Source organism: Haliotis cracherodii, unplaced genomic scaffold (assembly GCF_022045235.1).
Source record: "Haliotis cracherodii isolate W230 unplaced genomic scaffold, xgHalCrac1.p SCAF_1, whole genome shotgun sequence".
NCBI classification, from domain to species: domain Eukaryota; kingdom Metazoa; phylum Mollusca; class Gastropoda; order Lepetellida; family Haliotidae; genus Haliotis; species Haliotis cracherodii.
Genome location: NW_027266264.1, coordinates 43406668 through 43431037, shown reverse-complemented (window position 1 = coordinate 43431037; position 24370 = coordinate 43406668). Strand labels below are relative to the sequence as shown.

General features: G+C 41.9%; 1 protein-coding gene across 1 annotated transcript in view; it reads left to right on the top strand.

The window, feature by feature from the left end:
- The first annotated feature begins 8051 nt into the window (after positions 1-8051).
- Positions 8052-24370, top strand: part of LOC139478127 (ras-specific guanine nucleotide-releasing factor 2-like) — a 969963-nt gene continuing 953644 nt past the window's right edge. Inside the window, exons 1-2 of the mRNA XM_071260456.1 lie at positions 8052-8349; positions 24068-24174. Coding sequence (XP_071116557.1) covers positions 8077-8349; positions 24068-24174 — 380 coding nt within the window. The 5' untranslated portion in view covers positions 8052-8076. The remainder of the gene's footprint in view (positions 8350-24067; positions 24175-24370) is intronic.

The following is a 24370-nucleotide window of genomic DNA, read 5'->3' as shown; positions in this document are numbered from 1 at the left end:
ACCCACAAAATAAACTAGAAAACTTCAAGGCCTTAGGCGTATTCTTAATCAAAACGGAACTAATAAAACGCATCTAAAAACACTATAATCTACCAAATCAAAATTACATAAACAAACAAACATCCACCATACCCAGCTCCCTTAGTTCTCCTCCCCAACCCCATCGGCACCTATTCCAAATCTCAAAATTCCAAAATTCTATATAAGCAACCCCTAAAGCCCCCTCTTGGGTTGCACACACCACTTTCGCCCCTTTCGGAAACACATTAAATGGCCTGGTCGGGCCCGTGTGCGAAATACGCATCAGTCGGAAAGCGCACGTTAAATCGCCAAAGTAAGTAAGTAAGTAAAACATGCCCAAGCCACTCCTCGAGGGGTTATGAGTGACAATCCGGTATATGCACATAAAAAGTGTGTTCACACATAACCAGTAGAGATAAGAAAATAAAAATGTAATACCATAAGACACGAGGCATACTTTAAATTAAGCGTGTATGTACACATAAAAGAAACAGCCATAGTAAATACAATTTATATATATACAGATTTAAACATATACATGCTCTTCTCGTGAGTAGAATATCCTTGCATGTTTTGGCTGAGTAAAATAACAGTGATGGGTTGCTAAAAATGTGACATAAGTTGTTATCATTAGATAAATCTGCAAAGCCGTTAACTTTTCATTGCAACGTTGTAAAAAGGGTAAAGTAAAACTGGTATATGTAGGGCAGTTAAAAAGAACATGGATTATTATTGTCATTGCGATTTGCTGTGCAGAGTTGCGTCCCTTGGTCACGCCAGAAACCTATGATTGTGGGTTCGAATCCCGGTTCGCCCCGATTATGTTTCTAGGTTGGTCAGCACCATACCCGTGCTCGTGGGTTTCACCTAAGTGGTGAACGTCTGAGACCTGCATCACTTCGGGCTTTCCTACCACATTAAGCTGACACGCCGTGATATGACTGGAATACGGTTAAAAGTGGCGTTAACCCCAACTCACTCACTCACTCACTTTCAATAAAGGCAGTCTCATTAGAAAATATGCCATTAAAGTCTCCACATATATACATCACATTTTGATCCTGGTATGCATTAAAAAATAACAATAAAAATTCTAAACATCCCTAAGTAGCAAAAGGTACCATTTGACAACCTGGTCTTTGTTTGTGTAAATGTGGCCGAGTTGATTTTATTGCTATTTTGTAAATATTTAAGTAAAGTCTTTTCATTGTCTTGTTTCTGTTTTAGCCCGTTTCTGTCTCAAGCTACAGATTACTTGAGCAGTATAAAAACAACAACAATTAGACCAGCTCCAGTACTTACATAACCACTAACATAACAATAGCCACTTTCACCTTAACAGCCACCAACAGCACAAGCGTCTTGCTTTGTTTTCCTTCCCAGCTTCTGTATTATGTAAGTAAAAGGTTTCTTCTGTTTTGAGCTGACTTTGCTAAATTAGTTGGTCACCAACACTTGAAGGAAATCAGTGGTTCTGTGGACTGGATTCAAATCAGTGGACGATATATTTGTTGTGTTCAGGATCTCTATAAGGTTAGTTTGTGTTTGGTTCATATTTATGTATCTTGCAGATATGTCTGTGTATTTAGTTTTATGAATTAGATGCATTAAGGTAATGCATTGATTGGTAATTATATATATTTTATATATATATCTATATCTGTCAAACTGAAAATAGTGCTTTCTGTGGCAATGCACGTTCCAGGCTTCTTGTCATCCGTGTCAACCTCAACGCTGCTGCTTACCGCGACCAGGTACTGGCATCAGTACTTCTGCCTTTTATGGCAGCACATGGACCCGGTTTGATCTTCCAACACGACAATGCCAGACCCCACACAGCAATTTTGACAAGGAATTTCCTTCAGAATGCGGGAGTCAACGTCATGGACTGGCCGTCAAGGTCTCCCGACCTCAATCCCATCGAACACGTCTGGGATGCTCTTGGCAGAAGTCTGCGCACCCTCCAGAACCAACCACAGAATTTGTAAGATCTTGGCACCATTTTGCAGCAACAATGGCGTCGTCTTCCCAATCATGTGTTCACGAGCATTACAAGGTCAATGCGGAGGCGTTGTGTGGCAGTTGTCAACGCACATGGTGGCCATACACGCTACTGAACTTGTGTGCCATCAGATTCTCGTGCTTGGGACATGATTTAAACTGTTGATGTTATTACCGAATACCGTAGGTGCCTGGAACAAATTATGGTTACCACCATTAATTAAAATCCTTCTTTGGACATTAATGATTAAAAATTACCTGCTCTGATACATTTGTCCGTTGTATATCATATATGGGATTACTTTTTAAAATATTTTTAAGCATCCAGCATCCATTTAGTAAATGCACATATGTGCTCAGTTTGTGCTCTACTTATCCCAAATGTCTTTATGGCACCAGATTACAAAGTTTTGATGTACCGTAAGGGCTGTGTGAGTTAATTATATATATTCCATTAATGTTTTACAAAATGTATTTCTGTATTAATAATAACTTTCTACAATCAAACACAGACCATGGGAGTTTACTCATGTTTCATAATAGACAGGACTTTACCAGAAAATAGGAAGAAAATGGGTGGATTGTTGCCAGCAATCTCAAACCCTGACCAGTGAACCATACCGCCTATTTAAGCCGAGAAATGGAAATGGCACCTTAGTAGAAGAAGGCTCTTTGAAACCACAACATGAAAGGAAATTAACTTAACTCTATATAATTTATAAAAAGTTAGAGCTTATCCTGAAAAAAATGTAATTCTTTTTATCCACAATTTATAACAGTGTCATGCAATGTCAGCTTAAAAAAGTGTTTCTCTCCAATAATCTATGGGTTTATGGGGGATGGAAAGATGAAATGCATTTTATAAAACAGGGGAGATAATTTAGTAATGTCGAACACTATCACATTCTTTACAGATGATTTCAGAACCATAATGTTACATTTCAGGAGAGCGAGTGACTATTATTTTCATTTAAGCAGGTTCTGGGGCTGGTGTATAGCCCTTTCCTCTTTTTTCTTAAATGTACCTGCATGTCCAAGTTCCACAACTTCTACACGGCAATAGAGCGCAGCGAGGCAAAACAAGGGTTGTCGATCACACACTGCCAACACCGGACTTCAGATCGGCTTCTCCACATGCCAAATTGGATGTGAAAACTTCTATTTCCTCTGCATGAGTGCACATATACCTCCCCAGACAACATCAGACTTGCTAAAAGCTGAAAACAGTGTAGCGACAATATCAAATGTCAAACCATTTTGGATATAACAGCCAAGAGACAGTATTTAAACATCATATTAGTTTTTAGGAAAGTTTAGAAATATAAAAGTTATTTGGATCACCAATACACAAAAAGGCCCCGAGGAGAAAGACTTGATGGCCTGCTTTATTGCTTACACTAGATTGGAGGGTTTGTGATATTTTCTGCTGTCAGCAGTGTAAATGCTCCATGCTCATGATACCAATATCACGTGACATGGCCAGCAGGTGATTAACACAGACACACAAATTGTTGTGGCCGTGGGGACTTTATTCCAATTAGTTGACAAATTCATCAGTTTTTAACAAATTCAGAAGGCAGGGGACCGTGACTTGATATAGAATCTACCTGGAAGGGGCTCTCCTCTTGTCGACCACAAAACGAGGCAGCGTTCATATTCATATTGTGAGAAAAGGACACATGGACACTCGTAACTGTATGCATCAAATGTTTACCATATGCAATGGCCTCTAAGGCCCGAGCAAACCTTCATAACAAGGAAGGGTAGCCAGTTGGGGGTTAAGGAACTTCATTCAATTTGCTCCAGGTGTATGTTAACATGAGAACCTAGTTGCACCATACAAAATAATGTTGTACTCTTGTCCCAAAAGGGGGCACGGGTGGCCCAGTCGTCTAAGGCGCTGCGATTCGCTGTGGAGAGTTGCGTCCCGATTATGTTTCTAGGTTTGTCAGCACCATACCCGTGCTCGTGGGTTTCACCAAAGTGGTGAACGTCTAAGACCTGCATCACTTCGGGCTTTCCTCCCACATTAAGCTGACACGCCATGATATAACTGGAATACTGTTAAAAGCGGCGTTAAACCAACTCACTCACTCACTTGTCCCATTAATTTATCAAAGATGAAAAATTTACAAATAAACTGAATAAGTACATCTAAGATGTCTGATAACAAAATATTTACATAAATATTGCTGTAAAACATAATAGGATGTGCACAGTTCCCTCAGTTTGAGGATGTCAAGCCCAAGAAATAACAAACAACAAACAATAAACAATGTGTTCAATGATTGTTGCTAAGTGGAAAAGTAAGAGACAGTCAGACACAACTGATCAATTACATTTGTTTCTGGTGTTTCACATAGGTGTCAAGTCTCATTGGTCAGCTGAGATAGCACACGTGACAGCTATTTTCATGATGTCCACGGTTCTTGAAATAAATCCATCGAGTTGTATAACAATGAGCAATCAATCAACATATTATCGGCTAACCCTTTGAACAAAGTATGTTATTTTTACATTGGCAGTTCATGCAAAGATATGGCTCTATTCCTTCTGATTTAGTAAACCTACACATGTATAAAACACTTAATTTTGACAAATCCACTTTGCAAGATAACAGTGATCAACATATTTCCGGTTAATCCTTTATTTTTTAACGTAGGTGACCATTCCTCTCTAGCTTTGCTGTACCGGGTGTGCATAACATCTTCACCTCACTTCAAACCAGGATTTAGATAATTACCCCAGATACAAGAAAAGCCAAATGGGAACCTGTCAGGTTTATCTGAGTGGAGCTACCACTAATTATACCTGCAATAAATTCATTCGCTGAGCATCAAGTGAATGATGATAAATACACAGATGTAGGGTTATACCAGGATACATATATGACAACAAGGGAGTAACAATTGTATTCCACACAATCCAAAATCCAAAAATGCTTTCACTGCAGGGATACAATTTTTGTTAACTAAAACCATCAAGGACATTTCCATACAACGACATTGGATCAAATAATAAATATTCACATTTCTAAGTCACAACATTATAACTAGGGATGGGATGGGCAACTCTGGCGGGTCATGAGTAGGACCCGGATACCCACAGTACTAGATCTACCCGGACCTTTGTTTAGTCACGTGATATTTTGTTGAATGACAATAACAATCAAACACCATGGTTACACTTCAAGGCGCTAAATTGTTGCATTTCAGACAATGCACACATTCCTTCTGATTTTTATGTTTGTTAAGTAAATATACTGAACAACAAAGGTTCCTGTGACATTGAATAAGATTTATTGCTAAGCTATGTTTTTACCAAATCTGAAACGACTTCAGTTTGCAACAGATAAAAGATTCATGTAAGTGTTCAAATGGTTTAATTTGCCACACTGACTTCAGAAAATGTGTGATTTCATAAAAAAAACAACCAACATGAACATGCCAAAATGTGAATGTACAAATCAATAGCGTGTGTGTCCACCTCTGCTTGCGATGCAAGCAACACATCTTCGTCTCATGGAATGGACCAGGCGTCGCACAAAGTCCTGTGGGATATATGTCCATATCTGCTGGAGCATGTTTCGAAGTTCTTGGGGTGTCTGTGGAACACGTGGTTGACGTGAAGGCGCCGATCCATCTCATCCAGCATGTGCTCGTTTGGCGAGAGATCAGGGGAACGAGCCGGCCAGGGGATGACATTCTCGTTGTTTTGTTGAAGAGAATCCTGAACAAGTCGAGCAATATGAGGCTGGGCATTGTCATGTTGAAAGGTAATGCCTGGGCCATGACGACGTAAAAACGGTATAACAACAGGGCCGATGATCTCGTCGCGGTAGCGCTGTCCATTGAGATTTCCCTCTACCACTATCAAACGGGTCCTCTGTCTTGCTGTAATCCCACCCCATACCATAACGCTGCCGTCCCCGAACCGATCTTCTTTCATGACACAATGATTGACGTAACGTTCACCTCGACGTCGGTACACTCGAATCCGTCCACCGCTGTGGCTGTTTGTTCGAATTCAGTTGTCTTGTCGATTATTGGTTACGCGTGGCCTGCCACTCCGAGGATGGTCTCTGACTGCATTCGTCTGTTGCCAACGTTGCCATAAACACCAAATGGTGTTTCTGTGGACGTTAAATTGTCTTGCAATATCACGTTGACTCGATCCTGCTTCAAGCATACCAATGGCTCGCAAACGCTCATTTTCGGACAGTCGTGGCATTTCGTAATGTTGATTAATTGCGTAATTTTGTTGTTTTTCTGAATGGTTGTTGTCAGCACGATGCTAAACAATGCATATGGAATCCCGTTAACGCGCATGTTTTTATATCCATTCTTGGGTAGTGAAATGCATGGGGCTTGCATAAAAGTCAACTTTTGCATGGAATGCATGCTTTTTTTAATGTAGTTGCGTTTTTGTGACTTGATTCCATACATGTGCTACAATATTGAAAAATACACTGAAATATTGGTGTCACAGGAACGTTTGTTGTTGAGTATGTTAAAGCTTCTGTCAATGTTTTATGCGTGTATGTATGTATCAGTAAACTACCATTATAGTTGCAATGGTCCTTACAAATAAACCTTAAAACTCTGAGGGATCTACTCATTTGGAAGCATTGTTTTATCCATTTAATGTCTTGTTAGACCCACGTGAAAAAAACTTTATTCATTGAAAAGAAGTGTTTGACTTTTATTGACACCCAGCCGTCAATGATTATCAGAAGTTCTTGTCCGGGCCGCTACAATATTACGGGTCGTACCATGGATGGACCTCTGTGTCAAAACCACAAGCGTGGCGAAGACGGTAATAAAATCATCGAGCCAAACTATCATGTCGCTTAAGATACTGTGTTTGTGCCAAAGCGAAAGACATGTTACAGACGTATACCTTCTCGAAAACAATATTGTTACAAGCATTTGGAATCTACTATGCATATGTCTGTAATATTTGACATCTATAACATTTACAACCAGTGTCAAGATTGATTTGTGTGTAATGTGTTTACAAAACAAGGGTAGAGACATTTTATAGGACATGTTTGGCCTTGTCGTTTGTATTTGGTATTGGTTGCTACTATTAGCAATTAATTTCCAGTTTTGACGATGCAAGGTAAATATCACTTTCTGAGATATTTAGCTTCTACAAACCAATGCAGACAATGGTTCAAGACAACAGAGACAGCACAAGCGCCCTCCAGTATTCAGCTGTATTAATGGCCGTCAGTATTGGCTGGCAACAAAACGTGTGTGTGTCGGTGAGACAGCAGATGTCATTCGTACTGTAATGTCATGTATCGATCGTATCTACTGCCAATAAATGGCCCCGCAACTTTCCAGCTGAACGCAGCCAACGCCAAGGCCGCATTTACCTAACATGTGCCCATAGTTACTCCCATGACGGAGTCGTAGGTGACAGATGCTCTGCTCGTTCTCGTTAAAACACCATTGAACGAAACTGTTTATGTCTATGTTATCCTAGTTTGTACTAATGTCCTCAGTTCTGGGTAGATACAGTTAGGTAACGATATGGGCGACAGGTCCCCAGCTACTCCGGCATTCCAACCAGGTGTTAGATGTTCGGCTAGTTGCGAGATAACAAACCTACTGGGATACCTAAGTAGCAATCGGTGTCACGTCGCCTCAGCAATCAGGTATCGGCGCTCATGTGGTGATCAGTGAAGGGACATCCAACTTGCTACAATATCGACCTGGTTGAGACGCACATGTGATTGAAGTGTTAGCTCTGTGTGGGATGGAAATTTTTATGATGGGAATGTTGTTACTCTGGGTGTAAGAGTTGTTACACCCTCTATTTTAGTCGGAAGTGAAAAAGATTCATTGTACTTTTTATGATAAATATTGTCCATAACATGCAACCTTAGGATTGTGATTCCTTATTGTTCGAAGATTCGGCGATAATTGTAGCTGATTATAGCCTGAAAGTGCTTCAATTGGCTATAAATTTTATTGTTGAACGAAACCTCACTGCTTTATACACTTTGCTGGCAGGATTTTCTTTTCATATCTTCTCTGCTGGTTACAAATGCAGAAGGGAATCCGTTTTAACGAAGGCCAGTTACTGTACCTGGCCAGTAAAGCTCGCCATGAAAACAGTATGAATGGTTTCCTATTCAAGAAGAGTTCTGACACTGGTAAATGGCAGCAACGACATTTTGTCTTATATCAGAATGTATTGTTTTACTTCGAGAATGACAGCGTTGTGCGTCCATCAGGTGTGGCGCTCCTGGAGGGAAGTTACTGTGAGCGACTCGTTACACCGGTGGTTGTGCACAAAGGGAAAGACACAGAAAAACAGGTAGGTCTGTATGTCAATGTGGTCATTGAGTTGAACATATATCAGTGACCAGAATAAACATGTCGTTGCTTCCCTCAAATTTGACCATACCAGAGGATACCGGCTACATGTATGTGTGACGTAACCCATATTGTTGCGGACATAAAATTAAATGGTAACGTTGGAGGGACAAGTCCTCTCATAAATATTCCTAAAAGCACCTTTGTCGGTGGCAGCATGTAACAATTGTTTGATCGTTTTATCTGCTTTCGCATCTAAAAATTTTGATCTGCATTTTACGCAAACATACAGATATGCACAAACGTATTTAAACATATAGCCATGCACCAAGATAAGTATAAATGTAGTAACTATACTATATGGTAACCAGCAGTGCAGGGATGTAATATAGCAACTATACTGTACTGTAACAACCAGTACCTGGATGTAATGAAGCAACTATACTGTACGGTGACTACCGGTACCTAGATGTAATACAGCAAATATACTGTACGGTGACCACCGGTACCTGGATGTAATGAAGCAACTATACTGTACTGTGAAAACTGGTACCGGGATGTAATGTAGCAACGATAGTGTATGGTGACCACAGGTACCTAGATGTAATGTTGCAACTATAGTATATAGTAACCACCAGTGCCTGGATGTAATGTAGCAACTATACTATACGGTGACCACTGGTACCTGGATGTAATGTAGCAACTATACTGTACGGTGACCACCGGTACCTGGATGTAATGTTGCAACTATACTGTACGGTGACCACCGGTACCTGGATGTAATGTTGCAACTATACTGTACGGTGACCACCGGTACCTGGATGTAATGTTGCAACTATACTGTACGGTGACCACCGGTACCTGGATGTAATGTTGCAACTATACTGTACGGTGACCACCGGTACCTGGATGTAATGTTGCAACTATACTGTACGGTGACCACCGGTACCTGGATGTAATGTTGCAACTATACTGTACGGTGACCACCGGTACCTGGGTGTAATGTTGCAACTATACTGTACGGTGACCACCGGTACCTGGATGTAATACAGCAAATATACTGTACGGTGACCACTGGTACCTGGATGTAATACAGCAAATATACTGTACGGTGACCACCGGTACCTAGATGTAATACAGCAAATATACTGTACGGTGACCACTGGTACCTGGATGTAATGTAGCAACTATACTGTACGGTGACCACCGGTACCTGGATGTAATGTTGCAACTATACTGTACGGTGACCACCGGTACCTGGATGTAATGTTGCAACTATACTGTACGGTGACCACCGGTACCTGGATGTAATGTTGCAACTATACTGTACGGTGACCACCGGTACCTGGATGTAATGTTGCAACTATACTGTACGGTGACCACCGGTACCTGGGTGTAATGTAGCAACTATACTATACGGTGACCACTGGTACCTGGATGTAATGTAGCAACTATACTGTACGGTGACCACCGGTACCTGGATGTAATGTTGCAACTATACTGTACGGTGACCACCGGTACCTGGATGTAATGTTGCAACTATACTGTACGGTGACCACCGGTACCTGGGTGTAATGTTGCAACTATACTGTACGGTGACCACCGGTACCTGGATGTAATACAGCAAATATACTGTACGGTGACCACCGGTACCTGGATGTAATACAGCAAATATACTGTACGGTGACCACCGGTACCTAGATGTAATACAGCAAATATACTGTACGGTGACCACTGGTACCTGGATGTAATACAGCAAATATACTGTATGCTGACCACTGGTACCTAGATGTAATACAGCAAATATACTGTACGGTGACCACTGGTACCTGGATGTAATACAGCAAATATACTGTACGGTGACCACCAGTACCTAGATGTAATACAGCAAATATACTGTACGGTGACCACCGGTACCTAGATGTAATACAGCAAATATACTGTACGGTGACCACTGGTACCTGGATGTAATACAGCAAATATACTGTACAGTGACCACCGGTACCTGGATGTAATACAGCAAATATACTGTACGGTGACCACTGGTACCTGGATGTAATACAGCAAATATACTGTACGGTGACCACTGGTACCTGGATGTAATACAGCAAATATACTGTACAGTGACCACCGGTACCTGGATGTAATACAGCAAATATACTGTACGGTGACCACTGGTACCTGGGTGTAATGTAGCAACTATACTGTACTGTGACCACCGGTAACTGGATGTAATACAGCAAATATACTGTACGGTGACCACTGGTACCTGGATGTAATACAGCAAATATACTGTACGGTGACCACTGGTACCTAGATGTAATACAGCAAATATACTGTACGGTGACCACCGGTACCTGGATGTAATACAGCAAATATACTGTACGCTGACCACTGGTACCTAGATGTAATACAGCAAATATACTGTACGGTGACCACTGGTACCTGGATGTAATACAGCAAATATACTGTACGGTGACCACCGGTACCTAGATGTAATACAGCAAATATGCTGTATGGTGACCACCGGTACCTAGATGTAATACAGCAAATATACTGTACGGTGACCACCGGTACCTAGATGTAATACAGCAAATATACTGTACGGTGACCACTGGTACCTGGATGTAATACAGCAAATATACTGTACAGTGACCACCGGTACCTGGATGTAATACAGCAAATATACTGTACGGTGACCACTGGTACCTGGATGTAATACAGCAAATATACTGTACGGTGACCACTGGTACCTGGATGTAATACAGCAAATATACTGTACAGTGACCACCGGTACCTGGATGTAATACAGCAAATATACTGTACGGTGACCACTGGTACCTGGGTGTAATGTAGCAACTATACTGTACTGTGACCACCGGTAACTGGATGTAATACAGCAAATATACTGTACGGTGACCACTGGTACCTGGATGTAATACAGCAAATATACTGTACGGTGACCACTGGTACCTAGATGTAATACAGCAAATATACTGTACGGTGACCACCGGTACCTGGATGTAATACAGCAAATATACTGTACGCTGACCACTGGTACCTAGATGTAATACAGCAAATATACTGTACGGTGACCACTGGTACCTGGATGTAATACAGCAAATATACTGTACGGTGACCACCGGTACCTAGATGTAATACAGCAAACATACTGTACGGTGACCACTGGTACCTGGATGTAATACAGCAAATATACTGTACGGTGACCACCGGTACCTAGATGTAATACAGCAAATATGCTGTATGGTGACCACCGGTACCTAGATGTAATACAGCAAATATACTGTACGGTGACCACTGGTACCTGGATGTAATACAGCAAATATACTGTACGGTGACCACCGGTACCTGGATGTAATACAGCAAATATACTGTACGGTGACTACCGGTACCTAGATGTAATACAGCAAATATACTGTACGGTGACCACTGGTACCTGGATGTAATACAGCAAATATACTGTACAGTGACCACCGGTACCTGGATGTAATACAGCAAATATACTGTACGGTGACCACTGGTACCTGGATGTAATGTAGCAACTATACTGTACTGTGACCACCGGTAACTGGATGTAATACAGCAAATATACTGTACGGTGACCACCGGTACCTGGATGTAATGTAGCAACGATACTGTATGGTGACCGCAGGTACCTAGATGTAATGTTGCAACTATAGTATATAGTAACCACCAGTGCCTGGATGTAATGTAGCAACTATACTATACGGTGACCACTGGTACCTGGGTGTAATGTTGCAACTATACTGTACGGTGACCACCGGTACCTAGATGTAATACAGCAAATATACTGTACGGTGACCACAGGTACCTGGATGTAATGTAGCAACTATACTGTACGATGACCACTGGTACCTGGGTGTAATGTAGCAACTATACTGTACGGTGACCACTGGTACCTGGGTGTAATGTAGCAACTATACTGTACAGTGACTACCAGTACCTTGGTGTTATGAAGCAACTATACTGTACAGTGACCACTGGTACCTGGGTGTAATACAGCAACTATACTGTACAGTGACTACCAGTACCTTGGTGTTATGTAGCAGCTATACTGTACGGTGACCTTTGGTAGCTGGGTGTAATGTAGCAGCTATACTGTACGGTGACCTCTGGTACCTGGGTGTAATGTAGCAGCTATACTGTACGGTGACCTCTGGTACCTGGGTGTAATGTAGCAGCTATACTGTACAGTGACTACTGGTACCTGGGTGTAATGTAGCAACTATACTGTACAGTGACTACCAGTACCTGGGTGTAATGTAGCAACTATACTGTACGGTGACCACTGGTATCTGGGTGTAATACAGCAACTATACTGTACAGTGACTACCAGTACCTTGGTGTTATGTAGCAACTATACTGTACAGTGACCGCTGGTACCTGGGTGTAATGTAGCAACTATACTGTACGGTGACCTCTGGTACCTGGGTGTAATACAGCAACTATACTGTACAGTGACTACCAGTACCTTGGTGTTATGAAGCAACTATACTGTACAGTGACTACCAGTACCTGGGTGTAATGTAGCAACTATACTGTACAGTGACCGCTAGTACCTGGGTGTAATGTAGCAACTATACTGTACGGTGACCACTGGTACCTGGGTGTAATGTAGCAACTATACTGTACTGTGACCACTGGTACCTGGGTGTAATACAGCAACTATACTGTACAGTGACCACTGGTACCTGGGTGTAATGTAGCAACTATACTGTACAGTGACTACCAGTACCTTGGTGTTATGTAGCAACTATGCTGTACGGTGACCACTGGTACCTGGGTGTAATGTAGCAGCTATACTGTACGGTGACCACTGGTACCTGTGTGTAATACAGCAACTATACTGTACAGTGACCACTGGTACCTGGGTGTAATGTAGCAACTATACTGTACGGTGACCACCAGTACCTGGGTGTAATGTAGCAGCTATACTGTACGGTGACCTCTGGTACCTGGGTGTAATGTAGCAGCTATACTGTACGGTGACCTCTGGTACCTGGGTGTAATGTAGCAGCTATACTGTACGGTGACCTCTGGTACCTGGGTGTAATGTAGCAACTATACTGTACAGTGACTACCAGTACCTGGGTGTAATGTAGCAGCTATACTGTACGGTGACCACCAGTACCTGGGTGTAATGTAGCAGCTATACTGTACGGTGACCTCTGGTACCTGGGTGTAATGTAGCAGCTATACTGTACGGTGACCTCTGGTACCTGGGTGTAATGTAGCAGCTATACTGTACGGTGACCTCTGGTACCTGGGTGTAATGTAGCAGCTATACTGTACGGTGACCTCTGGTACCTGGGTGTAATGTAGCAGCTACACTATACTCTACCTCGAGGTGCACAGGGTGCCTTGATATATAGATGAAAAACATGGACCACATGGAATCTTGTTGGCAGGCAGTCACACGAGTCGTCGCCCTCGAACGCTCCTAACTTGTGATTGTTATTATTGTTTATATACCTCTTTATTGTCAATCATACCATACCACACACACTAGCGGATTCTTGTGATTTAGGATTTGAAACTGTCGTGAATGAACATTTCTTTTGTTCATAAGTGTTGTATCTATGTATCAACTGTAAGGGATAATAATAATAATAATAAATCCTTTAAGCTTTTTGCTTTGCAAAGAGGAAGGTTATCATTCTGGACCTCCTCAGCTCAGATCCCCAACATCCCTTACTCACCTCCTTTACATGGATGACCTTGAACTTATTGCCAACGGAGGATCTACACTCAAAAAACAGATTCTCCTTGTCGAGCCCTTAGCATGTCCTTTGGACTCGACAAATGCAACATTCTTCATCTGAAACGTGGCAATGTAGAAGAGGGAGGATCAGTCAATTTATTTGGAGGAGGTGTTATTGACCATCTCGTGGAAGGTCAGGCCTATACGTACTTTGGGATTCAGATTAGGGACAAACTCCAGAATGCCCATGTCAAGGAAAAACTTCGGGCAGAGTACAAATGTAGACTTAAGAAAATCTAGAGTTCAGAGCTGAACTCTTGCAATAAAGTAAAAGCCACAAATACTTATGCTGTGCCCATCTTTTTTTGTATTCTTTTGGTGTTGTTGATTGGACGAAACAAGAAATTCAGGGTATTGACATCCTCACACGAAGAATCATGTCAGACAATAGATCCCACCACCCTCGCTCTTCCCTCAATCGCTTATATTTACCAATTATGATGGGAGAGCGTGGTTTGATTAATGTGGAGGCTCTTCGTGATAGGTTTTTTTTGCGCACATTTATTTGTCTTGTGAAGCATGTCAAGACTCATGATGAAAACAAGGTATTCCACTGTTTGCTGAAACGAGCCAATGATGTGGGACATAATCTCAATGTCAGTGTTGATTTTGTTGATGGTTCTTTACTGCTGGACAGTACAGAAATGAGTGTCAACCAAGCGAAGTGCCATTTCAAATCGGCCAGGACTTCAAGGAGAGACTCTCTGAACGACCACTGCATCGAGTTTATGTGCAGTGTGTTGAGAAGATCGGCAATCCTGCAGAGTTCTTCACTTCGTTGAAGTCGTCTAGCCTGAAAAATGAAACAGAAGGCTTTCTATTTGCTGGTCAGGACCAGTCACTTACAACTCGAAACCGTCAATGTGTGATGTTGCATCAAAATGTGAATATGAAATGTAGATTATGTAATGAATTTAATGAGACTGCCCAACACATTGTTAGTGAATGCTCATCTTTTGCACAAACACAGTATCTTAAGCGACATGATGGAGTGGCTCGATCATTTTATTACCGTCTTTACCATGCCTGTGGTATTGACACAGAGGTCCATCCATGGTACGACCCGGAATATGTAGAGGGCGTCATGGAAAATGATAAATACAAAATCCTTTGGAATAGGCCCGTATACAGCCTCAGATGTATCCAGGCCAACAAACCTGATCTTGTCCTTTTTGATAAATCCAATGAAATCATTTCTGTTATTGAATTTTCTGTCCCTTTTGACACTAATGTGATTGACAAGATTCAGGAAAAACATAGCAAATATGCAGACTTCGCTTTCAAAATGTCTCGCTTGCATCCCAAGTACCAAGTTGACTGACATTGGGAGAGTACCCAGTTTGCTACCAGGAATTCAGCCCTTCTGACAATCTGGGTAATGCAGACGGCTGCAGTGTTGGGGAGTCTTCATATTCTCCGAAAAGTTCTGGGTGGGTTTGACTAGGCAGCGCTTTCTGGGAGAAGTCTCATTCGCTGTTTGGGCTGCGTGTAGAGGGGGCAAGGGCCCTGAGCTGATGATGAGCCTAACCAGGATCACCCAAACCCTCTTTGCTGCATTTTTTATTTTAATATTAATAATAATCATAATCATAATAGGCTATTTATATTACCCATAATTCCACACCACTCAGGGACATACTTAAAATGCTATTATTACCCCGGTCACTGGATCAGTGTGTACTCAAGAATCATTCTCAGTTCCCTTGGGAGAAGACAACCCTAGATGCCTGTTGGGTGCTAGAAGGTTAACAACCACATTGCCATCTCACCCTACCAGGTTACCATTCACTTCTGGGTGAACAGAGGCATATTTAGAACAAAGTCCCTTGCCCAAGGAGTCGCGTTCACACGTTCACATCCAAGGACTCTCCGTGACCAACGTTGCTTAAATTCACTTGATTTGTGACATGTGTGCTGTGTAGCGTTATGATGGGGGCGGATATTTCTCATCATGGCAAGACAGGTTTGGTCCATATCCAGGGCAATCTTACAGCTCAACGATACATCAACAAAATTCTCCTACAACACGTCCTCCCAACTGCAGCCAACGGCAACAGTGTATTCCAGCAAGACAACACTCGACCGCATACAGCTCGGATCACAAGAGCCTGTCTACACAACAACAACGTTAATGTTCTCCCCTCGCCCTCCAGATCCCTGGATTTGAAAATGATAGAGCACCTGTGGAATGAATGGGATAGACGGCTACGCCAAATGAACCACAACCCCAGACGTTGCAGCAGTTGGCTTTTGCGTTTCAGGGGCGAGTTGTCTACCATTCCCATACTCGTGTGATTCGCATACTCGTCTCTTCCATGGGCAGGACATGTCAGGCCGCTATCGATTCCAACAGGGGACATACGCGTTATTGATGGTAGCTGACCTTCACCTTGGGCTTTTACTATGTACCCATAACGAAGATGACTACAATCACCAAGTACTCTCTCCACAACATTTTGGCGCAATACCTTGTACGGTTCCTCGTATAAATGTATTTTCCTACCTCACACAAATCTGGCTTTGCGTTTCTTTTTTTAAAGAGTATATTTTGGAAACTAAAGTGGTGTTATCAAGTATGGATGTTTGACTTGTGACATTTAAAACATTGGAGGGAATTTTGATTGAGGGGGACATGACTTCACTTCATTGCACAGTTTGTAAACAACAGACAATTTCAACTACGCGTGGGCTCTGTCCTGTCTTGATCTTTTCAATAGTCAGACGTCTTACCATAAAAATCAACAGTCTCACTAAAGTTTGGAACACTTGTGTTGATAGGACACTTTATGTGGATGATTTTAGCATTTCTTGTCATGGTAAGAATTTGAATACGATAGAAAGATAGCTGCAACTATGTCCAAACAAAACTCAAAAATGGGCCGATTAAAATGGCTTCAAGTTTTCTAAATGCAAAACAAACTCCATTGAGTTTTGTAGTAAATCTAAACCGCAGAATTGCCTTAAGATGGCACTCCTGTCAAGGTAGGAGATAAGGTCAAATTCTTGGGACTCGTATTTGACTCATATCTAACATTCTTACCACACATCAAATATCTAAAGGCAAAGTGCCTGAAGAATCTTGACTTGCTAAAGGTTGTTATAAATTCTGGATCATGCAACCCTCCTTTATTTGTACAGGTCATTAATGCGCTCTAAAATAGAATATGGTTCCATTATCTATGTCGGAGTCTGCAAAAGCAACTTAGATAAATTTGACTCTGTACATCACTAAATCAGAAGGCTCTGTCTTGGAGCTTTTAGGACCTCTCCTGTGGACAGTCTGAACAATGCCGCATTAAACTTCTCCTGTAATACCACTCTTAATTGCATTCAAATCAGTCAAATCCAGCATATTTGTGTTTTCAACCCTCTTTATGAGGACCTGTTTTGAAATACATTAAACCTGGTCCAACCACTTGGAATCAGAATTCAACCACACATACTGCAACTAAAATAGATCTTAATATCATATCACCTTACCGTCTTCTGACTTCTCATCCCTGGCAGACGGTGAAACCAGACGCTGAACGTACCTTCACCCAGCTAAAACAGTCGAAACATATCCTTTGATATATCAACAAAAATATGACCAATTACAACAAAATAAAATTCTCGTACATCCGTTTTTAAAGACGGGTCTAAGGAAAGTGGCGAAGTTACAACTGCCACTGTCATTGGATCCAAAACTGTTTCCTCAAGAATCCCAGATAATAGTTAAATTTTCACTACTGACCTGTACAAAACCATTGTAAAAGTTTCATAATCTTTTCAGATTATAACCTTGCTTTCAGGCACTTATCATAGAACTTTACTATGACCTTTCTACTGGCAAATGTGACATCGTCTTTTGCTGGTTGCAAAGGCATGTAGGCATATCAGGTAACTCAAAAGCCGATGCTGCAGTTAAAGCAGCTATTGTCAAACCGTTATCTCCACTCCTTATCCCGTACAGGGATTTCAAACCAACCATCAAAAGTTATACTCGGGATCTTATGCAGAAAAGGTGGGACGCCCAGGTAGGAATTAATAAACTTCATGAATTTATAACAACAATCGGTCACACCTACTTTGGTTGTCAGTCAAGACATGACGAGGTCGTATTGCGACCATGTCGAATAAGCCACAGTCAGCTTACTCACGAATATCTGCTTAAAGGCAGATGAGGACTAACCTCATAAATGTTTTCCTCATGATGAAAGGTTCACCGTCAATCATATACTCACATGCAAAAGAAACGCAAGTCGAGTATGCAGTATACATGTTATCAATTTTCAACAGTAAAGACAAGAAATACTAATAGGGCAAGATTGACAAAATTTGACTGAAGACAGTTTAATGGATTCAAAGGCAGATGACATAACTGTTTTTTTTAAATGTTAAGGGCTTACACAGTTTCGGGTCAATACCCCAAATGTCAGTCAATACCTGGTGTGACCACCATTAGCACTGATCACTGCCACACATCTCCTGTACATAGAGTGGATCAGAGGATTTGTGAAGGCCCTAAGGATCCTCCTGCACACATCCAGAGCAGTTGTGCATAGTTCATCGGCAGTTGTAGGGACTGGGCGCACATTGTGCAGACGCCTTTGAACCTCATCCCACAAGTGTTCGAAGGGGTTCAGATCAGGGCTGAGGGCTGGCCACGGTAGAACACGAATGTTGTGTTGTTGCAGAAAGGCCATGGTAGCGCTGGCAACATGGGGACGAGCGTTGTCCTGCTGGAAAATGTGTTCTTGATGTTGTGCAAAAAATGGATCAACGTGGGGTCTGATCACTTGGTTGATATACCGCTGAGCAGTGACGCCGTGTCCCCGACCTTGACCAACATTCAGAAAGCACATTGGTCCAAGTCTCGCTCTAAGTCCAATCCCTGTCCATATCATGAAGCTAGCTCGCACTAGGTCCATCCCATGGATCCCTTTCCACAACGTTTCTGTCAGCGAAACGATCACCTCGACCCCGCCGCCGCCGCATGAGAGACACAAGAGCGACTTTCATCAGAGAACATGACATGCCTCCACTCACGATGATGACAATTGTGATAACCCTGTGCCCACTGAAGTTGTGCTTGTCGATGCCGTGGTTGGAGAACAGGACGACGTGCTTGTCAGCGACATCTGAGGTTGTTGGAACGGAGACGTCGGATCACAGTGTCCCGGCTAATGTGTCCTGTGGTCTGTCGCGCACTTTCACTTGCAGTTAGGAACAGATGTCGTTGGTGTTGACGGGTAATCTGCCGATCTTGTCGAGGTGTGGTGACCCTAGGTTGACTGCTCCGAGGAAGGTCATCTGTGGTCTGTATAGCATTGTATTGATGCAGGAGACGGTAAATTGTGGTTATGTTAACGTTAAAATGACAGGCAACATCTTGGACAGACTCTCCAGCTTCCAAATGTCCGATAGCCTGGTTTCTCTGAATTTGAGTTAGGCGTGGCATTGTTGACCAAGAAGTGGTAGGTCCAAGAATCGGCCACAGTTTTATACCCACTACAGTTCGTGACAGTTCGTGCATTTTCGATTTCGCGAGAAATGGGTGCATGATACCAATATATTCTTTGAAATGGTGCGTTTAGGCGATTCGTTTTCTATGTTGCGTTTTTACTTGGGGCTTCCAAAATGCAACCAAAAATATTGATAAGACCATCAGGCTTCACTACATGCTAAAACTCATATCAATTTATGGTTCCGTGTTTGTTTCCTATTTGCTTAAAACCACTTGCGTTTCTTTTGCGTGTGAGTATATTTTGCTTGACTGTATGGACTTTGCAATTGGAGGGATTCACATGATCAATCACTTCATCTGAAATATCATTTTTCCCGTGTGAGCGAGCATTTTTTCCTAAGCTACTTGAAAGAAACCGGTATGTATAATTCATTTTAAATATGTATGTGAATAACGAATTGCTTGTTTTTAAATTTGGTGTGATGCTATTATCAACTTATCAACAGAGATTATCGAAGGCTCTGCCCTGGAGGTTAAAGTACCGTAAAACGATTGCCCCTGTATGACACCTAATTCCTGTCATAATCGATGTAACTTTGTGACATTGAATAAGATTTAATGCAAAGTTATGTTTTTTACCAAATCTGAAACAGTTTCCGTTTGCAACAGATAAAAGACTCCTGTAAGTGTTCAAATGGTTTAATTTGCCATACTGACTTCAGAAATTGTGTTAATCCATTAAAAACATGAACATGCCAAAATGTCAATTTACAAATCAATAGCATGTGTGTCCACCTCTGGTTGCGATGCAAGCTACACACCTTCGTCTCATGGAATGGACCAGGCGTCGCACAAGTCCTGTGGGATATCTGTCCATATCTGCTGGAGCATGTTTCAAAGTGCCTGGAGTGTCTGTGGAACACTTGGTTGACGTCGAAGGCGCCGATCCATCTCATCCCACATGGGCCATGACGACTTAAAAACGGTAGAACAACTGGGCTGATGATCTTGTCGCGGTAGCGCTGTTCATTGAGATTTCCCTCTACCACTATCAAAAGGGTCCTCTGTCTTGCTGTAATCCCACCCCATACCAAAACGCTGCCATTCCAGAACAGATCTTCTTCCATGACACACTGATTGACGTAACGTTCACCTCGACGTCGGTAAACTCGAATCTGTCCATCGCTGTGGCTGAGGTGAAAATGAGACTCGTCTGTGAATAGAACTTGTCCCCACTGCATCACTGTAGACGTGCTTACAGAGGTTTCCTGTCAAAATGGGACGTCTGGCGGGTCTTCTGGCGACAATCCCTGCACATCTGAGGCGACGACGTAGGGGTTTGTGAACATATTTGTCGAAGGCCTGCTTCTTGTAGTCACTGTTGCTGGCTGGAATAGATTTCGTAGGTGTGTTGTTCGAATCAAGTTGTCTTGTCGATTATTGGTTACGCGTGGCCTGTGACTCCGAGGATGGTCTCTGACTGCATTCGTCTGTTGCCAACATTGCCATAAACACCAAATGGTGTTTCTGTGGACGTTAAATTGTCTTGCAACATCACGTTGACTCGATCCCTCTTCAAGCATACCAATGGCTCACAGACGCTCATTTTCGGACAGTCGTGGCATTTCGTAATGTTGAATAATTGCGTAATTTTGTTGTTTTTCTGAGTGGTTGTTTTTGGGGCGATACTAAACAATGCATATGGAATCCCGCTAACGCACATGTTTTATACCCATTCTTGGGTAGTGAAATGCATGGGACTTGCAAAAAAGTCAACTTTTGCATGGAATGCATGCTTTTCTGTAGCATTTGCGTTTTTGTGACTTGATTCCATACATGTACTACAATATTGAAAACAAAACTTTACATGTTTGGAAAATACACTAAAATATTGGTGTCACAAATTTTGTATATCATCAACCTGTGGTTCAAGTCAACTAATTGCGAAACATTTTAAATATTGGCTAGTATTGTGGACAACTACCATAAGATAAAGTGATAATGTAAATCATGCTGCGGTATTGTGCAGGCAGCTGAGGCACTCGAAGTACCCATAATCCCCATCAAAGTAGCCCAGCTTTGTTTGCTGATGGCTCATAGCCTGTGTCTTAAACACTTATAAATGATATTGTTATGCAAATAATGATAATGACACACTTGCTTTTAAATAAAACTTTGTATTTATGACAACCGTGTAGATATAAACTGGTTCTCGTCACTTTATGGCTAGAATAATGCTGATGCTACGTTAAATTTTAACTCACTTGCTCATTTAATGGAATTGCAGAGGACTACAGAATAATTACTCTGCGAAAAGAAAAATGAAACGCAAAAGTGATTTTAGATCTAAATTTTATGTATCATATCAATAATCAACAGATGGTTATCTATGGTTCAAAATTTGCACACATCATTGTCAACAGCAGATTTTAAAGATGAAGGTCCTCTGTTCTCAGTATCTTGTATGGCCACCATTAGAGTAAACAATTGCTGTCCCATGAGAGCAATCAGATCCCGATTTGTGGCCTGGGGAATGTTCACCCACTCTCCCTGCAGTGCTTGTGTCAACTTCAGAGGTTCTATGCTTCTTGCTGACGTGCTCGCAGGCTTTGATTCAGTGCATTCCACAAATGTTCTATTAGGTTTATATCTGAAGAGCGCCGAGGCAGGATGTGTGGCCAAAGAATCTCATCTGTGCAACATGATGCCATTAAATTCCCCAGACTTTGCACCATGTCTGTTCCACCAGTGCAGGAGATGGAAGCCCACATCATCACACTACCACCACTGAATCTGGTCACTTCCTGTATGCAGTTTCATGCCTAACGTTTCCCGCGACACTTGTAAACACGATGTCTACAATCTGCACGGTGAAGCATAAAATGTGACTAAACCAAACTTTTCTCCATCGCAGTTATGGCCATACTCAGTGACCTTGACACCATTGACGTCACATCTGACGAAGAAAGTCCGTCAAAATGACACATCAAACTGGTCTTGTAGTGCGAATACTTTTAGCGCGTAAACGGTTCCTCACTGCTGATATGCTATGCACTGCTGAACTTGTAGAGGTGGCCGTGGTGGTTCTTTCACGTAAGTGACGTAGCTATATGGATCTGTCCTGTACTCTAGTAGTGATACGTGGTCGACCGGATCTTTGAAGGTCACGTGTTTTCCCGTTTGCCTGATAATGGTTCCACAGTCTTGCCATGATTGCCATAAAAGGCGACTTTGCCTGTCGTAAGATGCGACTAACGGGATCGGCTGGTCAGGCTCGCTGACTTGGTTGATGCATGTCATCGATCCCAATTGCGTGGATCGATGGTCATGTTATAATCACTGGACTGTCTGGTCCAGAGTCGATTATTTACATACCACCGTCATATAGCTGGAGTATTGCAGAGTGCGGCGTTAAACAACAAACAAAACTTAACATACGACCCAAGAAGATCCGGGTCAGAATTGAAACAACCAAACAAATTGTAATGGTGGTTGGTGCTACGTGGTAAAACCAGGCTACAGTTGAAGATGATTCTCCTGTTTGTAGTCGGTCGATGGCATTGTGATGGCATGCAAAACATTTAACCTCGTCGTCAATCACAACACCAGGATTTAAGCTATAAAGGACCGACCATTTGATATTTTGTTGGGCGTTATATTTTATTGAAAGAAATATATTGTCCCAGGAATTGCTTAAAAAAATATAATTTAGACTGTTGAAAAAAAAAATCATCTGCCACGAAAAATACATTCTTCTTGTAAAAAATAATTATACTCATAGTTTTTATTATTTGGTTTTGTGGATGTAGTTGAAACAGTATCTGGTCTCCATACAAAATCCCAGCACCCCGACCCCATAAACAACTTATCTATGTTTTACACACACCTTAAGGCACGCTGGGGAAGGCTAGTGTTAATAACGTTCGGATGTCCCAGCACCCCGACCCCATAAACAACTTATCTATGTTTTACACACACCTTAAGGCACGTTGGGGAAGGCTAGTGTTAATAACGTTCGGTTGTCAAGCAGAAGACCCGGGTTCGATTCCCCACATGGACAAAGTCTATTTCTGGTGTCCCCAGCCGTGATATTGCTGGAGTATTGCTAAAAATTACGTAAAACCACACTCACTCACTAACACCTTAATGTAGAGTTGTCTCCCTTCGGAAATAGCAACATGGAATGTGTGTAGCTTCACACATCAACCATACGTGTATAGGTTTCTCTTTTAGGAGTACAGTTAGTTTGTTGAAACAGTTAGTACAATGAAAATATTTTGGTGGAGACTAGTATCCTCTGCTGCCCTAATAGATGTTTCCTGTACAAGTTGAAAGCAAAATACACATGAATCCCTACATTGTTCATACGTATAGTTCTTTGACTAGTCTTCATTTTAGTTAAAGGAATATGCATGGTAATAACATCATGTATGTAATTTTGTTAATTTTGTTCATTCACTGTTTTCACAGTATTGCTTTACCATCACCTACAAAAGCGAGGGCCAAAGACAATATGATCTACGCAGTGAATCAGAGTCGGACTGTAAGGCATGGATTGATGCCATCCAGAGAGCAAGGTAGGAGAGCATCAATTACTAATAGTTACTTTTCATTGACAATAGAGATTATTCTACCATAGACTTGGGTCTTCATGGACACCGAAATGGCCCTGGGACATTCTTTGAACGAATACAATGACTAGGCCAACGATCAAGGTCATGAGATGGACAAAATACACTTTTATGGTTGCCATTCCTCAAAGATTGTAAATAC